Raw genomic sequence first — 18,897 nt, forward strand, 5'->3', positions numbered from 1 at the left:
TCAACCCCAGTGTGTTCCGGGATGTAACATGCAACATTAGTTAGTACCAGTTTAATCAATACCAAGATGTCTTGTTATCGCCTTAACACCTCTGAGTGCTATGTAACTTCTCTATAAATGCTTTTGCAATGTTTAACCAGTGAGGTCAACAGGAAATCCACAGATTGTTGTTTTAGCATGAAGGACATTGACCTGTGTGAGGATGGGCGGTCCCCCAGACTAGAAATGGATTGGGGCTCATCCTCTAGATTGCAAGTCGGTGCTCTGGCTCTATCACCTCTCTGACAAGTTGTTGATTTCCTATGGTTCTCCAGATTTAGGGGCAACGCCTGGCCTGTTTGGCTCTTCGATGTTGTCTGATTCAACTATGGTGGAGTTCATCACAGAGGTACATAGAAGACTCCTCTCTAGGTGGTTCCCTATAGTTGTGCGAGTATTAGGGTCTGAGCATTGCCGTTTCTCCCCGTTGTACCTGCTCTCCTTCCTTCCTGAATTCATGGTGAGAGAAGAGTTGTGTCCCCCTCCTAACTGCCGGCAACCTGCCAGCAAGTGGATTAAAGATGTTTTTTCTGCATTAATGTCAGTTTCAGGGAACTGAAAATGGATTCCGTCAGTTTTGAGCCCAAACGGGCTAGCTAAGATTCATATTGGCAGGTAGCGAGCATTTGATGTCAACCTCTTGCGTGCTTGGAAAGTATTCAGTAATATTACTATTGTAAGCAGTAGCATTTGCCTCACTTCCTTTCCTCTTATGGATGAAGTCTGTTTTCTTGGATGTCTTCCTTAATGGACAAGGATAGGTTCAGAAATCAGGAATGAGACCGCTCAGCTTGCTGATGCTGTCCTCGCTGTCTCTGTACCCGGGGTAGCATCTGGATTAGTGGCGTGTGAGGGTGGGGGAAGTCATCATCCTTACAATCAAGCTCCATTTATCCTGAGGATGGGGCTACACACTGCTTTTAAAGCAGAGCACAGTTCCAAGGGCAGAGCCCGACAGTTGCCGCCTTTGGTGCTCTTGGCAGTTGTGGTCTCCAGGCAGTCTCCAAATGATATCCTTCAGCTCACTGGTAAAAGAAAAAATGCCATAGTCAAGCGCCACTTCAGTGTTACACTCGTTGCTTTTCTCCCTTCTGAAGGGAAAGACAGTACTATGTTATGAATCCTGCAGAGTCATCACTAAGCCTGAGCCTATAGTCTCCTCCCATGTGGCCATGGGATGGCAGCCGCTACCTGATCCTAACCCTGTGGTGGTAACATGAGGATCAATCACATGGGAGGAGATGGTTGTTAAGGGGAAGTGGTGACTCCTCTAGGAGGGACGCAGTATTCATCTTCTTTTGAGGAGGAAATACCCATAATATAATACCCAAATACCTAATGTCATGCTGTCAGTGTACAATTCCCTCTCGTATAACTACCCAAAGTACAAGTTATGAAAGGTCTGCTAAACAGAATAAGGTTGGTAAAGGAAATATGACAACCTCTAATTGTAATATGTAGAGTGGTGCGCCCTTATGTGGCGCCAAGCTTCAGGTATACTCGCTACATTCAATTGAGTCAAAGAATTCCTTGTTTAAGTTTTTAATTACTTAATTTGTAATAGTAAGGATCTCGAAAGACTACATTAGATTTCATGTGTGCACGTCTATGTTGGCATGTGTTTCGGCCATCACAGCCCTTCTCAAAACCGGGCTTAGTTAATTACACAACAATAAGTTTAATTCAAAATACATTCTTTATCTAATGCATTGAGTATTCATGTGTAACCCCATTGCACCGCCAGACAGAAATAATTGGGGTTGGTATCAAGTTGGATTGTTAGGAAAATAGAGAAGAAAGAAAGAAAAGATAACAGAACCATACAGCATTAGTTGAACATTGTATTACAAAATCTTAAAATACATCGTAATCCATTATTATATTCAAACACCTATTTTATCATTTGGTTACATTAACCCAGTTCCATGCTTGAAAGTGCCTTTTCCATTTTCAAGGTGTGTCTCCCTCAGTGAATATTTGTAGTTACATGCTCCTATGAATTATATCTAACCTTGCATTCATTCAATCTAACAAAGTATCTCTGGTGGTGATTCCTAAATGTTACCTTGCATGTTTTGCATGCATTGTATAGTGTGTTTTAGTAGTAGATATTCGGATCTAATTGCTTGACCCCAGTATTATACCCCAGTCATAATGTCCTAGTCAATTTATTAATTCCTCCAACTCGTATAAAAGGGTTCACTCCCTATGTTTTGAAAACAGAAAATGTTTCATATGGATCCACCCATTCTTTATTACACTTTCCCCACTTCTTTTGATTTAAAAAATCTGAAGGTATACTAAACCCAAAATTAAGTACCTTAGTGGGCTAGTGTAAATAACACATTGTCCTCTAAATGTCTGTTTCTATTTAGACCTGTACCCTGGTTTACCTTGTAAATTGCCCATAAGAGGAGAATTCCTCCAGGGTCCCGCATTGGAATAAAATTTGATATACTGTTTAGCATTGATTGATGCTGAGCAGGTAAATTTGTGTGACGTCATCACGTGCACGCGGCCTCCTACTTCGGCGGCCATGTTCTAAACTCTGAAAAGATCTGAAATGTTTGTTTATCAACAAAAAACGCTAACAAACCAATTAACCATGCCAGGTCAAAGTTTGAATTACCAATCAACTTTGGAATTTCAATGAATTGCAAGATTTGCGAAAATTTGACAATCTTGAAGATTTCACGATCAACGCTATGTGAATGTATTAAAACATGTCAACGCCGGATCACATGCTTGGTGTCTGTATACCATGCATGATGTAAGCATTTCTTGAAATATTTGGTTTTGTACTAATGCACTCATAGTACAGTGAGCATTCATTTTATCTTTTGAACTGCAACATGCGGAAAAGAAAGTGAAAATTGAAAACTGTACACCTCAAACCAACAAATATAAATACATTTGGTTAACTCATGTTATTTTCAAAGAGAACCCTCCTTAAATACTTGGTGGCTGCGTACCGCATGTGATATTTCATTTCTTTTTACCTTGTCATTTTTTGAATTATTTACCTTTGTCCTGTTGCAATCATAATACAATGAATATTTTATTTATCTTTTGAACTGCTACATACAAGAAGTAAAATGTAAGCTTAACCTGTGCATGTTAAACCAACAAATATACATACATTAGGTTTCACTCATATATTTTCAAAGAGAACCCTCCTTTAGTGTTACATTCAAAAGTTCATACTCAAAAATCTTAAGTTAGTACTTATAGTTCAAGTACAATATTTTGAACACATTCATTTTAAAAAGACTCCTCCTTGGGCGCTACACTGAATGCGTATCATTAAATTATAGTTTATTCTTCACCATACATTTGCCATATGAAAACTGTACATGTTATTCATCCCAAGAACAAGCCCATCTCATGGTCTGTGTTCAATCCAAATTCTGTAGCCCTCATTCTGCATATCATCCTTGCTTCCATTTGTCTCACTAGGCATTCTTTGTCTCATCCCCTCTTCCCCAGGGACATTTTCTTCAAACCTATGAATCTAAGGTATATTTTGTTCTGTAATTGATGTGTAGTCTGCCAATGCTGTGCCAAAAGAAATTTTGGATCTTGGCTCCCAATGGAAATGTTCTCCGATTCTCGTTCTTAATTCTCAGTTCATACCCCCTATATAGATTTTCACACATACGCATATTATGGTGTAGATTACATACTTGGATCTGCAGTTAATATGATCTTCAATCTGTATTTTTGTTCCTCTTAAATCACTGAACTCTTGGGTATTCATGTGTGCAAACCTACACATAGTCCATATGCCATATTTATGAAAGCCCGTTCTTGACGGTTGCAACCATGTCAATGTCGGTTCAACATTTAAGCTTGTAGATAGGATGGACTTAATTCATTCTTTAGGGTTTTTTCCCTTATGAAAATTACTGTAGCTCTGTCAGTTATATATCTGTCCCGGTCTATATCTAGGTGAAGTAAGTGCCACTGTTCCTTCAATACATTTTGAATCTTGTAGTGATTTTTACAGAGAGTACAGGAACTACACGGACAAGCTCAGATTCACAGAAATGAGAAATGTATGCTACTGCATGGTGATCTGGGCCTCCCCGATTTGAGATGTGATAATTCTAGACATGGGAAGAGTGGTCAGTAGAGTACATTGATCTGGATTTGACTTGATTAAAAGCAAGTTTTGATTAAACTAGCAGATCACTGGTAATAGACAACTATGTCTATACAGAGTCGTCTGAGGATTCATACCCATGGATATATAGAGAATTTGTATACTTCCTCTAAAAAGCTAAAATGTACTTTGCCAGTACATGCTTGTGGGATGCTAACCCCTAAAGAAATCAAGATCAAAAGTGGTTTCCCAGCTTGGCTTACTTATGGATGGCTTCAAACCTGTCACTCCGGTCCTCCAGTGGGCGTAGTTTACAGCAGGACAGGTCTTTTTGAAGGCACCCCCCGGCTTCAATTTCAGTTGTCTAGCGGGTCATCCAGATACTGCTGCTTGTCCTGACACACGCACTGCACAACTGTCAGTCGTCTTTCACTTTCTATCAGGGATTCAAATCTCACGTTCATGTCATGGTTAGTCAAACCCATTATCATAGATCTCTGCTGTAATCTATTGCAACTTCGGACAGAGTTTGACAGAAAGGGTCACTTTGAATGTTGGTCCCTGGTTTAGAAGACACTTAGAGAATGTCTTCCACTCCCATTAAAACATCTTCAACTGTGAATGCTTGGCACCCACTTCAATTCCTGTCTGCACTCTTCCCAATTAGCACTTAGGAGCAGCTTCTTGGCGGTCTCAAGCACTGGTGGGTTATTTGCACTCGAATCATTTTCCACCGTTAACTCGAAGTTTGTGATCAATGTTTTTTTTCCCCTCTAGTGCGGTGGGAGAGATCACTTGGCACAGTCGTTGGGCAGAAGAATATTCCAATGACACCAGAGGCGGTGCGAGACAACTGGGGCAAAATCTCCAACTTTGATAATGTCACTTATCCTTCAAGTACACAAGGTAATAACACCGATCCTGTGACTTTCCTCCGAGGAGGCTGCATGACAGTAGGCACATTTCATCTGCTAACAATTTAAATGTTATATAATATAATCCTTCCAATCAGTTACTGATTTTAATGATTGCTTGCAGCATACAACTACTTAGGTAAACATGTGTTAGAATGTGCTTTTAAGTTACACCTGAAAAGGCCACTTTATTTTTTTTAATGTCATGTTAGACTTGCGGGCGCAAGGGAGGGTCTACAAACACGTTTTTTGCACACTGTACCGTTCCCAAAGGAGAAATATCCATTTGCATATCAGTCTCGTCCGACCCACTTGGGCAGTAGAGCACCGAAATGCTAGGCAATTCCCTCTGAACAAGAGTACCAACAACAACCCCACACACGTATTTTTTGGCCTTGTTGAGCCTCCTCATTGAGTTAAAGCTGTGTCTCTCTAAACACAGTGAGCAAGTGGCTCCCAAACCATTTTGTGAACTTCACATTTAACAAGCCTATGTATCCCCTGCCCTGGCTGGAGTATACAACAACTGCTAAATAATAATAATTTCTTATCCATAATCCGGTTGCTACCAAATCAGTTGCACACTTATCTAAGACGGGTTGGGGTAGGAGTAAGAGAATCCAGAACTGTAACAAGGTGAAGTAGAGCTCCTAATGAATATTACAGGTAAATAATACGACTTTGTTCATCTTCGGAATTCTCACCATAACAATATTAGAATTTCATGCAGTGCCAATTCTTCAACCGGCACTGCTTGGCAGTTGAGCATGAGTGAAGTAGCAACCATGTCCAGTCCATGGCACATTTGCAAACCCTCACTCCAGCAAAGACCAAACTGATAGTCCAAACATCAATTTACAGGCACAGAAGACTTGCAACCATAAACACATGTTTTCATTTATTTATGTATATGCATGAGGAACAATGCTCTTTTGATCACAAAACAATGTACAATAGATCAGAAATCACATTTGACAGGAAGCAGTGAGCTTCTTACAATTGGGTTAGGTTGAGGACATTCTGATAAGGTTGTGGAGGAGTAAGTCCAGGGCGGACAATGCATAAGTGGACGTGTATAGGTTAAGGACAACCAACATTGGATGTTTTTAAGTACAGGTAGGTGGTACGACTAGCTGTGCTTGGGACATGACCATGATGGATGTAGACCTAGAAGAGAGGCAGAAGAAGTGACAGTCAGGTTAGAGGCAAGGTAAACATGTTAGCTAGCAGGGAGATGAGTTAGGTTTTAGTTTGGTTTTGGACAAATCCGTGTGGACTGTTTCTCGGATATCCGGGGGGAGAGAATTCCATGCAAGTGGAGCAAGAAGAGAGAAAGAGCGGAAGTGACGGGAAGCACAGGTAGGGTGAGGAGCCACAAGGATAGCCAAGGAGACAGAGCAGAGATTATGAGAATGCTTATAGAGTTGGATGGAGAATAGCTACAGTGGTGCCTTACCGTGGATAGATTTATGAACCTGGAGAAGACATTTCAATCTGGCCCTGTTTTGCATCAGCCATCCAGCCTGGTGACCGTACATATGGTGGTATTGAAACACGGCCACAGTAATCAGAATAGGGTCTGCTCTACAAGACATATATGTGGGTTCTGTAAACTACAAGCTGGCACCCAAGGGAACATGAAGCGCACAATATAGTTAATGCAAACAACTACGGCACAGCAACCAAAGTTAAGAGCGCCCAACCAGAAGGATGTGTAAATCCTAAAATGACATGCACACACCAATGGCGGCTCCAGGAAAAGAAGATAATGGGAGACTAATATTTAGTGTACTATATAAAGCCACAGAAAATCTACAAACTCCAAGATTGCAGGATACGAAAATGGAATAAACAAATGACCACATTCTGCTAGAAAATAGAAACTCTAAAATAGAACCTGGGAGGAACACATCTGCAAACCTCATAAGAAATCACAGTCAAGACAAACACACACCAGACTCAAATCATCTGAAAAAGGCTGGCTGTACCACATTACGGATTGCCCTATCAGTCCAGCAGTGTGGCAAGGACTGCAAGTGGCTGCTGCATCAAACATATACAACTTAACGCAACCCACAGATTGGACATTTAGATACAAGGCACCACAATAGCAAGCACAGGACATTCTGCACTCTTGGTGACATTTGCACAAGATGGCAGAGATAAGCACAGACCGCTGTAGGGTGGGTAAATACTGACTTTAGAAGGGTGCTCACCTCACCAAATAATTGCACATGGATTCTTGATGGTCAAATGCTCTATCAGTTGTTGCCAGAACATAGAAAGAGTGATAGACTATATTATACAATCACCAAATCAAGGAGAGCATTATCAAATCCAAGATAGTACCCACAGACAGAAAGTGTAGTAAGATTGACTGTGCAAGATACAAGGTCTCATCCGTTCTGCAGTGAGTGAAAGATGAGATTAATTAATCCACTGATATATCGTAAATTGGATTCAAACCCATGCCTAAAATGTAGACTAACCTAGGCGCAGTGCCCTAGACCATTGGTTTATTCTGACTGGTCCATGACTTCTGTACTACCATTTGAAACAAACCCACCACACTCACCATTGGTATTTACCTTAATTGAATACTTGTAAAAATAATTTAAGAAAGAAAGCACATATTTGTTTAAACCACATTTACAGCACACACAGTGATGACAGTGATGACTTATGGTGGAAGACCCAAACAGCCATTGTAACTGAAAACCTGATGAATCTTTGCTCTTTATTCATTAAAAACATACTGCATTTTCCCCTATATTCCTGAAACCAAATTGATCAATTCCTTTTTATCAACCTTAAATACAAATAAGTCACATATTCTGAAAAATCGAGTCCATCAATCGGTCTGTGACGCGATAGTACAATTACGGCATCTAAACAATGTCACCCAGTACTTTGCGCCGTTCGTTCGGTCGGGTGTTGCAGGGGACAATTAAAAAAAGAAGTGAAAAATAAAAAAACAGACATTGTGGCGCCAGTTTTGACCTGCGTTAGTGGGTGAGAACTGACACCACAGGGATACCGGTGAGACAGCGGCACACTTCTAATGTGTGGCGTCGGCAAGATAAGTGGGAAGGGGGAGGCGGATAGGGGATGCCGGCCACAGTGATCTGTGTGATCACTGCACTGCGCCATAATAGGAGTCGGCAAAATGAAAGTCGACATTATGGGCAGTGTATTAATCACATAGATCTCCTGTGACAGCATGTTGCTTCCAGCACACTTGTGAACTAGCCTTGAACTGACAAATAGAAGTATCAAGAGTCCTGTTAAACGAAACCAGCATAGAAGTTATCCAAAATTCAATATGTAAAGCAAATGTGTGTCCCATCAAAGGGTTCCTGAAAAGAAACAAACCATACCCAGGAAATTTTTCTGTATGTCAGAGAAGAAACGGCCACCCTGTAAGGACATACCAAAGGGGGGGGGGGCATGCTTACATCCACATCGGTGGTCTAGCTCTACATACAAACCAGTGCCAATTTAGTAGACAAAGAAATAAAGAACACCTATCTTTTGACTGTAACGTGAGCATGCATGTTATAGCCATTATTCAGTCTCTGTGTGCTGAAGTGACACTGTCAGCAAAGTAGGAGCAACTCCTACTTTCTATTTCTGTGAAAAGGAACCATGCTTTATTTATAGAACCATGCTATATATACATATTATAATAATAATGATACCCATATGGAGGTCAGCAATACTAGTGTTTCACTTATTTAGGAATAAGAAAACTTTCCTTATCTTGTGGTGCAAGGTTATGGACCGACCCCAGTCCCAGGGCATGGTGGGGACTCCATGATTTGGGGCGAGCCACAAACTACCCAGGTGTTCCTGGTTGGGAGTCCAGAGGCCTTGTTAGTCCAAACTCCCTTGTTGGTATAGATTGGACACATTCAGAGACCAAGCTGCCTATTCCACATGTCCCATATTCTAGCCGTATATTAGGCTCTGCAGGGACTCCATGTAACGAGGAAGATGTAGAACCCTATTAGATAGGGAGTACGGAGCCGTTGTAAGTATATCTCAGTCACACCTATATCATCAAGGGTTCTGTATACCAGCAGACACGCACACAGACATGCCTCCCGAGAGCTACACTCTTAGAATACATTGTCAGCAGAAATCCAGCTTGTTCGTGACAGAGGCTGCCATGTGCCTGATGACACTTTCTGATGCCATACTTAAAGAATAGGAGCAGTGCAGGAGTCTGGAGCAGTATGCCAAACATTGCACTACACCCCCGAAGGATTACACTCACTGTACACAGGGATAACACAAGAATGCTGGAGGGGCTGTTCAGGGAGAGGGGAATGGAGGCATATATGGTGGGAATGCCCGATACTGTAAGGTTTTTGGGGAGAGATAAAGAGCCAGATACAGCAAATGCTAAGCGGACCACCGACCTCCTCCCTCAGGGAATGGATGTGTGGCTTTTTTGACCCGGAGTTTGATTCCTACAAAGCCCCAACGGAAAGCGTTCATAATTCTGCTAATGGCGGCCTGTTTAGTTTTGGCAAGGAAGTGGAAACAAAAGGCACCCCACCACGAACATTGAGTGGCTACACAGGATTTGGGGATCCTAGCTATGGAATAGGTGACCCATGGGATACAAGGAGACCGAGACAAATTTTGTAAGGACTGGGCAATGATATTGGACTATCTTCGGGGAGACTAATTATATTGTCCTGTCGTACTTGTTCGTCTTGGTGTGTTTTTGGTGCGCCCTGATGCCTGCGGGGTGTCGGCGCGGTATAAGCAAATAAATCAAATAAATAGTATGCAACTGGTGTTCCCAAAATTTGAAAATATTAGACATAATATAGGCGTTAAACTACGAATGGAGATAAGAACATATGCAAGGTCTGGCAGGTCTCAGAATCGGGCATGGGGAGGGGAAAGTGGTGGAGAAGCGAGGGGGGCTTGCTTTTGTTATGTGTATGTTAAAAATGCCAATAAAAACAGAATATTAAAAAAAGGATTGAGATACCAATTATTCTTACATTACTAATCGTTATAACAGACACTTTTTAATGATCAATAGTCAAACAGTAACAAACATCTGGCGGCACGTGTGAGTAATTCAATCCGAATTCTTTAATCATATATCTGTCTCAGAAGAGAGTAATACAAATAAATTCAATATGGCATGTTACATGTGAATGATGGATGAGACTATTATTTTACTGATTAGTATCATAAGACTTGTGCAGTGGTCTGATACTGGTATTGTTGTGTTCAGGTCTCAGTGAACTTGCTTGCTCGTGAAATAACAGAGTTGAATGGATCTGGTGCTCCTGCCATGATCGGCCCTCGAGCCGCCTGATTGACGTGGTCAGGTTTTCATGCCTTGCATGAAAGGGGGCACAAATCTATTTACATTGACCGGCGCAAGGTGCGCACACGGCACACATGAATCTCACGATTATCCACTACAAAAGAACCCACTATTACATCAATCAGGGACTATACTGTCCAAATGACGTGCAAGACTGCCCCCCCAGCCTGCCCCACATGATCCTCAACAGAGAGACTATCCCAGAGGCCCAGAAGAAGACTTAACAACTAGGAGCCGAAACACCAGTGGACACAGCCAACAGCGAGCTTGAAGTCCACCACTTCTTTAGGGGGTTTTACCCCCCTGGCGTAGCCTTACGGGTTGGTCCTCTGATTCAGCATTTAACTGACCTAAAGTCAGGTCCCCCTCGCTAGGAACCAGACAACATGTCTGACTGAGTTAGCAGACATTAATCTACCGCTATATCACATAGGACCCGAGCACAAATGTGTTTTAACGCACTAAGGAAACATTGGAGTTTCAGTTTCCTTTTCTTGCTTTTCCTTTTTCTATTTCAGAACCAAACCTCTGATTTAATATATATGTGATTGTCAAATATGATGTAATATTTGTCTGATTTCACAATAACACACCTGTGATTGGAGCAATGTTTGTCTTGTTTAATACCTCATCTGTGCCAAGACTAAGTTGCATACCCTCTTTGTCAAAAAGTATGAACTGAAAATACTAAAGATGCTTGTCTACTAAACAGACAAAAAGATCTGCTAAACTAATAAAGTGGACCTATGAGTTCAACTACTGCTCTATGGTATATATATGGATTGAGTCCACACACCCACCACTAGGTCAAGGGATGTCTAGCTTACTTTTGAAGTAATATGTGTAACTTGGTTGTAAATTACAATAGACATACGAGTAGCAATGTATTGTAACAAATTTACTATGTGGTAGGTGCCACCCCTTTGTTTCATAATGATCGGCCCTTGTGCCGTGCTGCATTGAAATCGGCTTACATGTAACATGCCATATTGAAGGATCACCATTTACTGCAAGAAACGCGAGTGATCAAAAGTTACAAGTTTCAATAGAACTGGATAATCAATCAGATTCTTACCTCTTTACCGTGAGTAAGACCAGCCGGGGTCGAAACATGTGTCGGCCGACTCCCTTTACTTGTGTTACGGCTAACTTCCTTTTATTTATTACTGTACAAATAAAAGAGCACTTGCAGCAAGGTCATATTTTACACTGATTTACAAAACCAGACACCGTTTGAGAGATGTTGTAGTGCCCTCTTTATTATTTTGAATGATTTTTAAAGCACACTGTTTAATATTAAACCAAATCACTGATGTTCTGACCCTCGTTCATACTACTGTTGCTTCTTTTCAGAGTCCTTGAATCCAATTTATGAGCTGGTGATGAAACCTGATTCTGAAAAAGGGGTAACCATGAATCCTACTAGTGAACAGCTATCATCAAATCCTCCCGCCATTATCCCAGTGAGTGAAACTTCATACTGTTCTCATTGTGTGGCTGCTGTCTGACATGATGTGTGTGCATGCGTAGTTCAATATTCCCTGATTGGTAACTTTCTACCCTTCTTTAATATGAAGCAAATAAAACATGCATCTTTGAGCACTACCGATGATCACTCTATGGTTCAGAAGTAGGCCATAGAATGGTCTTAGGAGTTTAGAGCCCATAGTTTGGGAAAGGTTCTCAGGTGTTTTTATTGGTCAGTCTGACAGAGGGAGGACCATTATATCGGAAAAATCCTCTTCACATTTCTCCCTATTATTTTAAACTAGTCAAGGCCTTTTGTTGTGCATTTTGTATAATAGTTGTCAATTAGCCTGTGTTCTCGTTAGTTTTTCCTCTGGAGAGGCATTTGCAGTGCTGCTGTTAAGATGAAATATGGCATATGAGAGTATCTGCATCCTCAATAGCTTTATTTCTCTTGTGACAATACTGTTTTTGGCAGAATACTATCCTACTTGGAAGTAGTTAACAGGGAAAGGGAAAGTATGGAAATAATTTTAATTGTTTAAGTTAAAGCGTGGAATGTGTTGTATGTTTTTCTAATGGCATAACAGACATTTGTGTATAAGGGCATTTAAATAAGTTTATGCTTTTTTTCCATCTGCAGGAAAAAGCTATTGGTTTCAGATTGCCAAAAACATCATATTCATACAACCATTTGCAGCCCATTTTGTATGCGCTTGGAGTAGGAATGTCCACCAAGGACCCAGATAATCTGAAATTCCTCTATGAAGGACATGAGAACTTCTGCAGCTTGCCAACCTTTGGTGTGATTCCTTCACAGTCTGCCATGATGAGTGGTGGACTTGCCTCTGTTCCAGGGTTGAACATTGATTTTACCAGGGTATGTGAGAAATGCATGCAGTTATTTTGATAATTGTTTTATCAAAGACTAGCACACATATATGTGCAAGCAAGTCCCATCATAAGGCGTAGTTGCTGCACTCATACAACGTTCTTACTGGAGTGTATTCTTTTTCTTGAGCAATGATTGCCTCACTATTAGTAGTCTTATATTCTGCTGCCCTTTCTTCCTCCCTGGTTGAGAACTCTACCCAGTATTCCAAATTCTGCTCTTGCTTTAAAATGTCAATGTTGGTGTCTGCAAGCATGCCTTAGTTTCCTTGTACATACTTCCTGCCTCTGTATTTGTGTGCCACCAGTGGTCATACCTCAGTTCTTGTTTTTAGCCTTCTAGAGTGGTTCATAGGTTCTGTTGCTTGTATTTAATTACCCATGCTGGGGCAGCTTTTGCTGTATTAATTTGTCTTTGATGAACCCCATAACTTAAATATCATTTTAATTTTGAAGCCAAAAAAGGCAATGGTTACAAAAATGGCAGACACACATTCCCCGGCCATCAGTTTTGCACATGTTTCAAGCACCTAACAATGCACCAGCTGCCAGGGATGTTTTTCGACAAGAGACCCAACATGATACTGGCACCTTCTTGAAAATCCTTCATCCAGTGAGTTAATTTTTATAGTGTGCACAAATAGCGCCGATACCTCGTGAGAGTGGTCTAATATTCATGAAATAGTAAGGCTGATACCAAATACAGTAGTAGCCACGGACAAGGATAATAGATTTAAGGTCCTTTATTAATTTTTTAAACGAAAAGATGGTTTGAGAAGGTTGGGACATTTAAAACTATGGGTTCACTACAGCTCTCTGGGCCTCCCTGTGGGCTCCCTTAACCCTAGCCCAGACGTCCCTAATCATCACAGTGTCCCCAACATAAGGTAACCTCTTCTGTCTAATTCATATCTTTTCTGGGAGGGAAAACTAAAGCCCTTGGCCTTTTCCATCTCCCACCAGGATTTTTCTAAGGGATACTTCTGTACTTCTCTGTCTGTTTTTACTGTCCAAGGTCACTCTATGCCTCTTCTTCTCCTTTCTTCTCCTTTCCCTCTTCTCCATTCCCTCTTCTCTCTCCTCTCCCTCTTCTCTCTCCTCTCTTCTCCTTTCCCTTTTCTCTCCTCTCCTTTCCCTCTTCTCTCCTCTCCTTTCCCTCTTCTCTCCCTTTCCAGGATCTTCCTTATCTCAACCGTTCGGTATCTAGCTCCACTCCTCCCCACCCTCTGCCTGCCTCTCTCCCCTACCCCCCTTGCTTTTCCTCATCTTCGTCTCTCCTCTTTTCCTCTTCTTCCCTCCTCTCCCCTCTTCTCTCCTCTCCCTTTTTCTTCTCTCCTCTCCCCTTTCCTCTTCTTCTTCTCTCCTCTCCCTTTTCCTCTTCTCTCTCCTTTCCCTCTCCCTCCCATCTCCAGGATATTCCTTATCTCACCCCTTTTTGTGTGTAGCTCCGCTCCTGCCCACCCTTCGCTCCTTAAGCCAATCTCTTCTCTCTTCATGCGCTCATCTCTCCTCTTCTCTCCCTATCTACACCTCATGTTTCCATACCTTTTTTCACTCGCTCTGCCTGTTGTTCCCAACTACCTTCCTCCTGCTTCACTCAGCCCACACCACTACTACCACTACTGCCTTGCACTCACCAATCTCGTACCATGCACTCCCTCACTTTTACTCACTCTCCAAATACCCCTACACTTTGCTCCACACTTTATTTTTTTGCATCCCCCTCACCGTACAACACTCAACAGGTAACACCCCCACCCACATGCAAAACCTTACCCGCACTCTCACAGAACACTGCCACAGTATCCTTAGCACGCCGTCTGCCATCCTCCCGGCCTCTTCGTCCGCCTGACCTCAGCTGCACATCTTCCAATCTTTGTTGATTGGGCTTTTATAGCCCTGGCTACTCCCTTCCAACACTCCTCCTAGCTCCCATTGGTCTCCCTGGTGACATGCTATCCTTGATCAATCTCTGGATAAGCTATCCCTCTGAGGGTTGGTACTTCCCATAGGTTTGGTTTTAAGGCATTTAGCCCCAACCCTTTTCTATTTCCACTTATGAGATGGCAGCCATGTGCATGCTCAGGCTGCTGGTTTTCTTTGTGGTTTGCTTCATGTGCTGTTGAGTCTTGTTCCCCACTGGAGTTTGGAACGATTTCTGTATCTCCTCTGCAGTTCCTTCTCACTCTGTTTGTTTTATGTAGCTGCACCAGTCCTCTTGCGTCTGTCTGTTATTGGTGGGTTGGATGTTGGGTGTCTGATCTATTTTGGGCATTAAAAATCCCAGTCCATTCACTTTCTGATCTGGATTCCATTCTCCTGGTTACAGCGCAGGTTTTCTTAATTGCGCCCAGAAGCATTCTAGGAGTTGTGGTTCTCAAAAAGACAAGAGGCACATTCCAGGGTGGCTGGGTCTGCCCCCCACACCGACCCCCAACTTGCTCACGCCAGCTCCGGTACACACCCTGCTAAGCCGCCTAGCCAAGGACCAAAGGGGTCCCTGTTCCTCCTGACAGGGTCATGACCCTGACTTTGTTACAATAGCTAAAGATGGGAAAGAAGTCAGCAACTTGCCTTAAAGGGAAGGGTTAAGGTGTGGATGTGGTGCAGCAGCAATATTTCTGTATTCAGTGAATACTTTGGAATTAACTCCTTTTACAGGCAAATACCCACTTGATATTTGGGCGTGTTTGAGATTGGTTGTCAAAGGTTAACACTATCAAGATGTGTTGCCTATCTAATGGCTGAACATTGTAAAAAGAGCCCTGAACCCATCAATGTCCAGCTAGAAAACTCAGGGATGGAGTATAGCTCTTAGCTAAGTTGCGCTCACACATCTGTTGTAAGAAGTACCTTGGACCCTTAGGCCCGTACACACCTCCACCCACACCAGGTTGTGCCAATTTAAACCTGTGAACTTTTTTTCCAATTGACAATGCCAGTAATCTTGATTAGCAACGTATGGTTTTCTCCCTGAAACCAAAATGTATGTAATTTGTCTGCTATCTTTTTCTAAATGTCTCTTTTCCCTAGGATGCTGATAGTGTAAAATATAACTTTCGAATAGAAAGGATAGAAATGTAATTTCATCTGGTTTTGGGAGCAACGCTAAACTTAATATGATGGTTTGAATCCTACAGTTAAAATCACCTGAGGAATTCTGTTTGGTTGCAGTTCAATACTACATTGGTACCTTCACTGGAGTACTACTTATTCAGATAACTTGACGTCAGCTGGCCTTAAAGAGGGTTTCTTGAGGCATCTGACCTGTTTTACAATACTTCAATCCGCCAGCCACACACTCTTCTTCGTGGTACTTTTCAGCTTTTTACAGCTGGTTCTTTTAGAGCATCTTGAATTGTTTCTTTGCCCATCTGTCATGATCTCTGCTTCCAAAAGATCTGGACTTGCCCGACTCCCTTGGAAGCAGACCCATAACCCCGGTTCAGAGTGCCAGCCAGTCCCAATTGGGACCTTTTGGACCCTGTCCTGGCGCCAGTGGCACCAGGCTCATAAAGATGCCCAGTCCCAGCGCTGGAAGCGCCGGGCTCATAATGCTTGGGTGGACTTACCTGCAGCAGACCATGCTGCTTACTTACCTGCCAGTTGAACCCCTGATCCTCTTCTGTTTGGGACTACTTTTCCTGTTGGGTGGGGCAGGAGCCACTCCCTAGGTTCAGAACACTGGAACTCTTCTGGAAAGCAGGAACTCTTTTCTTAGGCGTGGCTGTGGAAGGAGATGGATGAATCTTGCTTTGCGTTATTCTGCATTCTCTGCAGCAGAACGCTCATCGTGTCTTCTGCTTCTGATCCTGGGCCTAAGGGAACAAAGGCTTACCATCCTGGAATCCAGTCTTCAGCAGCACCTGTAAAGACAAAGAAAGAACAGGTTAGCACTACGGTCTTCAGTGGCAGCGCATCTCTTACCTGGTCCATCGGCTGTCACCAACGCCTCGCGCTGCATTCCGGCATCTGAAAGACAAAGGCTTACCTACTCTTCGCATGCTCCGGAGGTCTTCGCACTGCATTCCGGCATCTGAAAGACAAAAGCTTACCAGCTCTTCGCACGCTCCGGAGGCCTTCGGCGCTGCATCCCGCATCTGAAAGACAAAAGAAGGTGCGTTTAAAGACATTGGGCAACTTTATTACTCACGTGCCATTACTCCTTCCCACGCCGAATCCAGTGGGTATTCCAGCACCCTTCAGCTTCTCTAAAGCTCCGAACTTGTACCTGCAAGATAAAAGGGACAGTTAGTGCGCATCGTGAAGCAGGCTACAAGCGCTTACTTACGTGCTTCCAGGCGCTTCTATTCCTCACGCGGGTTCGATCCTCAACTCTCATCAGCCCGCCATCCGCCATCGCCGGAACCCTGCAAAACAAGAGATATCATTACAAAAGACTTTTAAGACATTTGAAGTGCCCAGAACTTACCGTTCGTGCAGTTAACGACTGACAGCAGTCCTCTGAGGTCAAGAGGCCTGCACCCTTATCCAGTGAAGAAACTGGTTACGGCACCCTGCCCCGAGGCAGATGGAGAGCTCGGCGTTCACTTACCTAAGACATCTTACTCTTCGAGTCAGACATACAGTGCACAGAGGTCCAGCCCAAAGAGCCAACCGTGTGTTACACATCACCTCTGAAGATACGGCATTCACCCAGTCAAGACCGGCGCCTCTGCAGGAATCAGGTGAGCGTTACACCATCCAAGCCATATTTCTTTCATTTGAGCATTATTTGCATGTTTTTTAAATTCATCACACTGTAGGGGACATGCGCCTTAGGACAATCAGTAGCTACGCCACCCCACTGCCCACCAGGTAAGAGGTTGTGCAGCTCAGATGGTGCATCACCGCCTCCGCAATGCCCTCTACAGCCCTAGCTGTGAAACCCAACTTCATACATCGCAGTCCAGTGGGGGTATTCCCTGTTCAGCGAGGAGTGACACCATACCACATCTGACACTTGGACTTTAGATTGTGACGCAGGGCTATTCCACTACCTACACCCTTTGTTCGACATCTACTAGACAATAACCCTGACACCCTCCGACCCCCTTTGCTTCCAGAACCTCTCCAGATACTGACGGACCTCTTCCAACAGGAGAAAGGTACAATAGAAATTATTCCCCTCCTGGAAAAAGGCAAAGGGCTGGTATTCTATTTGCTGTCTTGTTCCATAGGAGGACGGGGGGCCTGTGCCCCATCATGGATTTAAGGCTATTTAACTTGTACCTGCATGTGTGTCGCCCTGGCCCATATCTTTCAAGTGTTCGATCTGCAGAATTGGTTGGTGCCCTACTTTCCATGTGCTGATCCATCTAAAGCACAGAAAGTATCTGAGATTTGTGGTGGGATTTTCCCACTGCCAATTTGAAGTCCGTCTGTACCTAGGGTCTTCAATAAACTGGTTACGTCTCACCTGATGAGGGAAGACATTCATCTCTTCCTCTACCTGGATGACTGGTTCATCCAAGTTTACTCTCCAGACCAGGTGTTAGCATATCTGTAGTGCACATGCAGCCTGTTTCGTTGTTTGGTCTTCACCCTGAACTTCAGGAAGTCCTGCGTTTTTCTGTCTCAGTCCCTACACTTTAGCGGTGCCGTCCGCGACCCTTGCTTGGGCAGGGCCTTGTCTCACAAGCCGAACGTCTTTCAAGTCTTTCAATCCCGGCAGCTGGTTCCAGTCACGTCTTTTTTGCACTTACTGGTTGTCCTGATATCCTGCATTCTGCAGGTACTGGAGGACTGTTGTGCTAGAGGTCTCTTCAATGGCTGTTCGGATTTGAGCGATCTTCGTTCTAGGGGAGCAGGTCAGATGTTTTTTGAGCCTCAGTGTGTCACGAAACCTTGTATGATGATCCATGTCAGACAATTGACTGAGTAGCACTTTGCTTCAGCAACCCTGCCCCCAGATGACAGTGGTTACGGGTGCATCCTTGAAAGGTTGAGATGCTCATGTACTAGATTTGATAGTGAGCTGACTTTGGTCTCCAGTGGAGACCCGGGAGCAGATCTATTTGCTGAATTTGATTCGGTGTTGGGCAAGTGTGTACTGGTCCTCATGGACAGTACAGTGTCCAAGAACTAAATTAAGAACAAAAGAAGTAGCGTGGGGTTCTTACCTCTGTGCA

General features: G+C 43.2%; 1 protein-coding gene across 1 annotated transcript in view; it reads left to right on the forward strand.

Annotated features, from left to right (window-relative positions):
- The window catches only part of HSD17B4 (hydroxysteroid 17-beta dehydrogenase 4), a 1,724,715-nt gene that overhangs the window by 645,272 nt on the left and 1,060,546 nt on the right, over window positions 1-18,897 (forward strand). The window contains exons 11-13 of the mRNA XM_069625564.1: window positions 4,919-5,047; window positions 11,762-11,871; window positions 12,519-12,755. Coding sequence (XP_069481665.1) covers window positions 4,919-5,047; window positions 11,762-11,871; window positions 12,519-12,755 — 476 coding nt within the window. The remainder of the gene's footprint in view (window positions 1-4,918; window positions 5,048-11,761; window positions 11,872-12,518; window positions 12,756-18,897) is intronic.

Source organism: Ambystoma mexicanum, chromosome 6p (assembly GCF_040938575.1).
Source record: "Ambystoma mexicanum isolate Mex_15411 chromosome 6p, UKY_AmexF1_1, whole genome shotgun sequence".
In the NCBI taxonomy this organism is placed as follows: Eukaryota; Metazoa; Chordata; class Amphibia; order Caudata; family Ambystomatidae; genus Ambystoma; species Ambystoma mexicanum.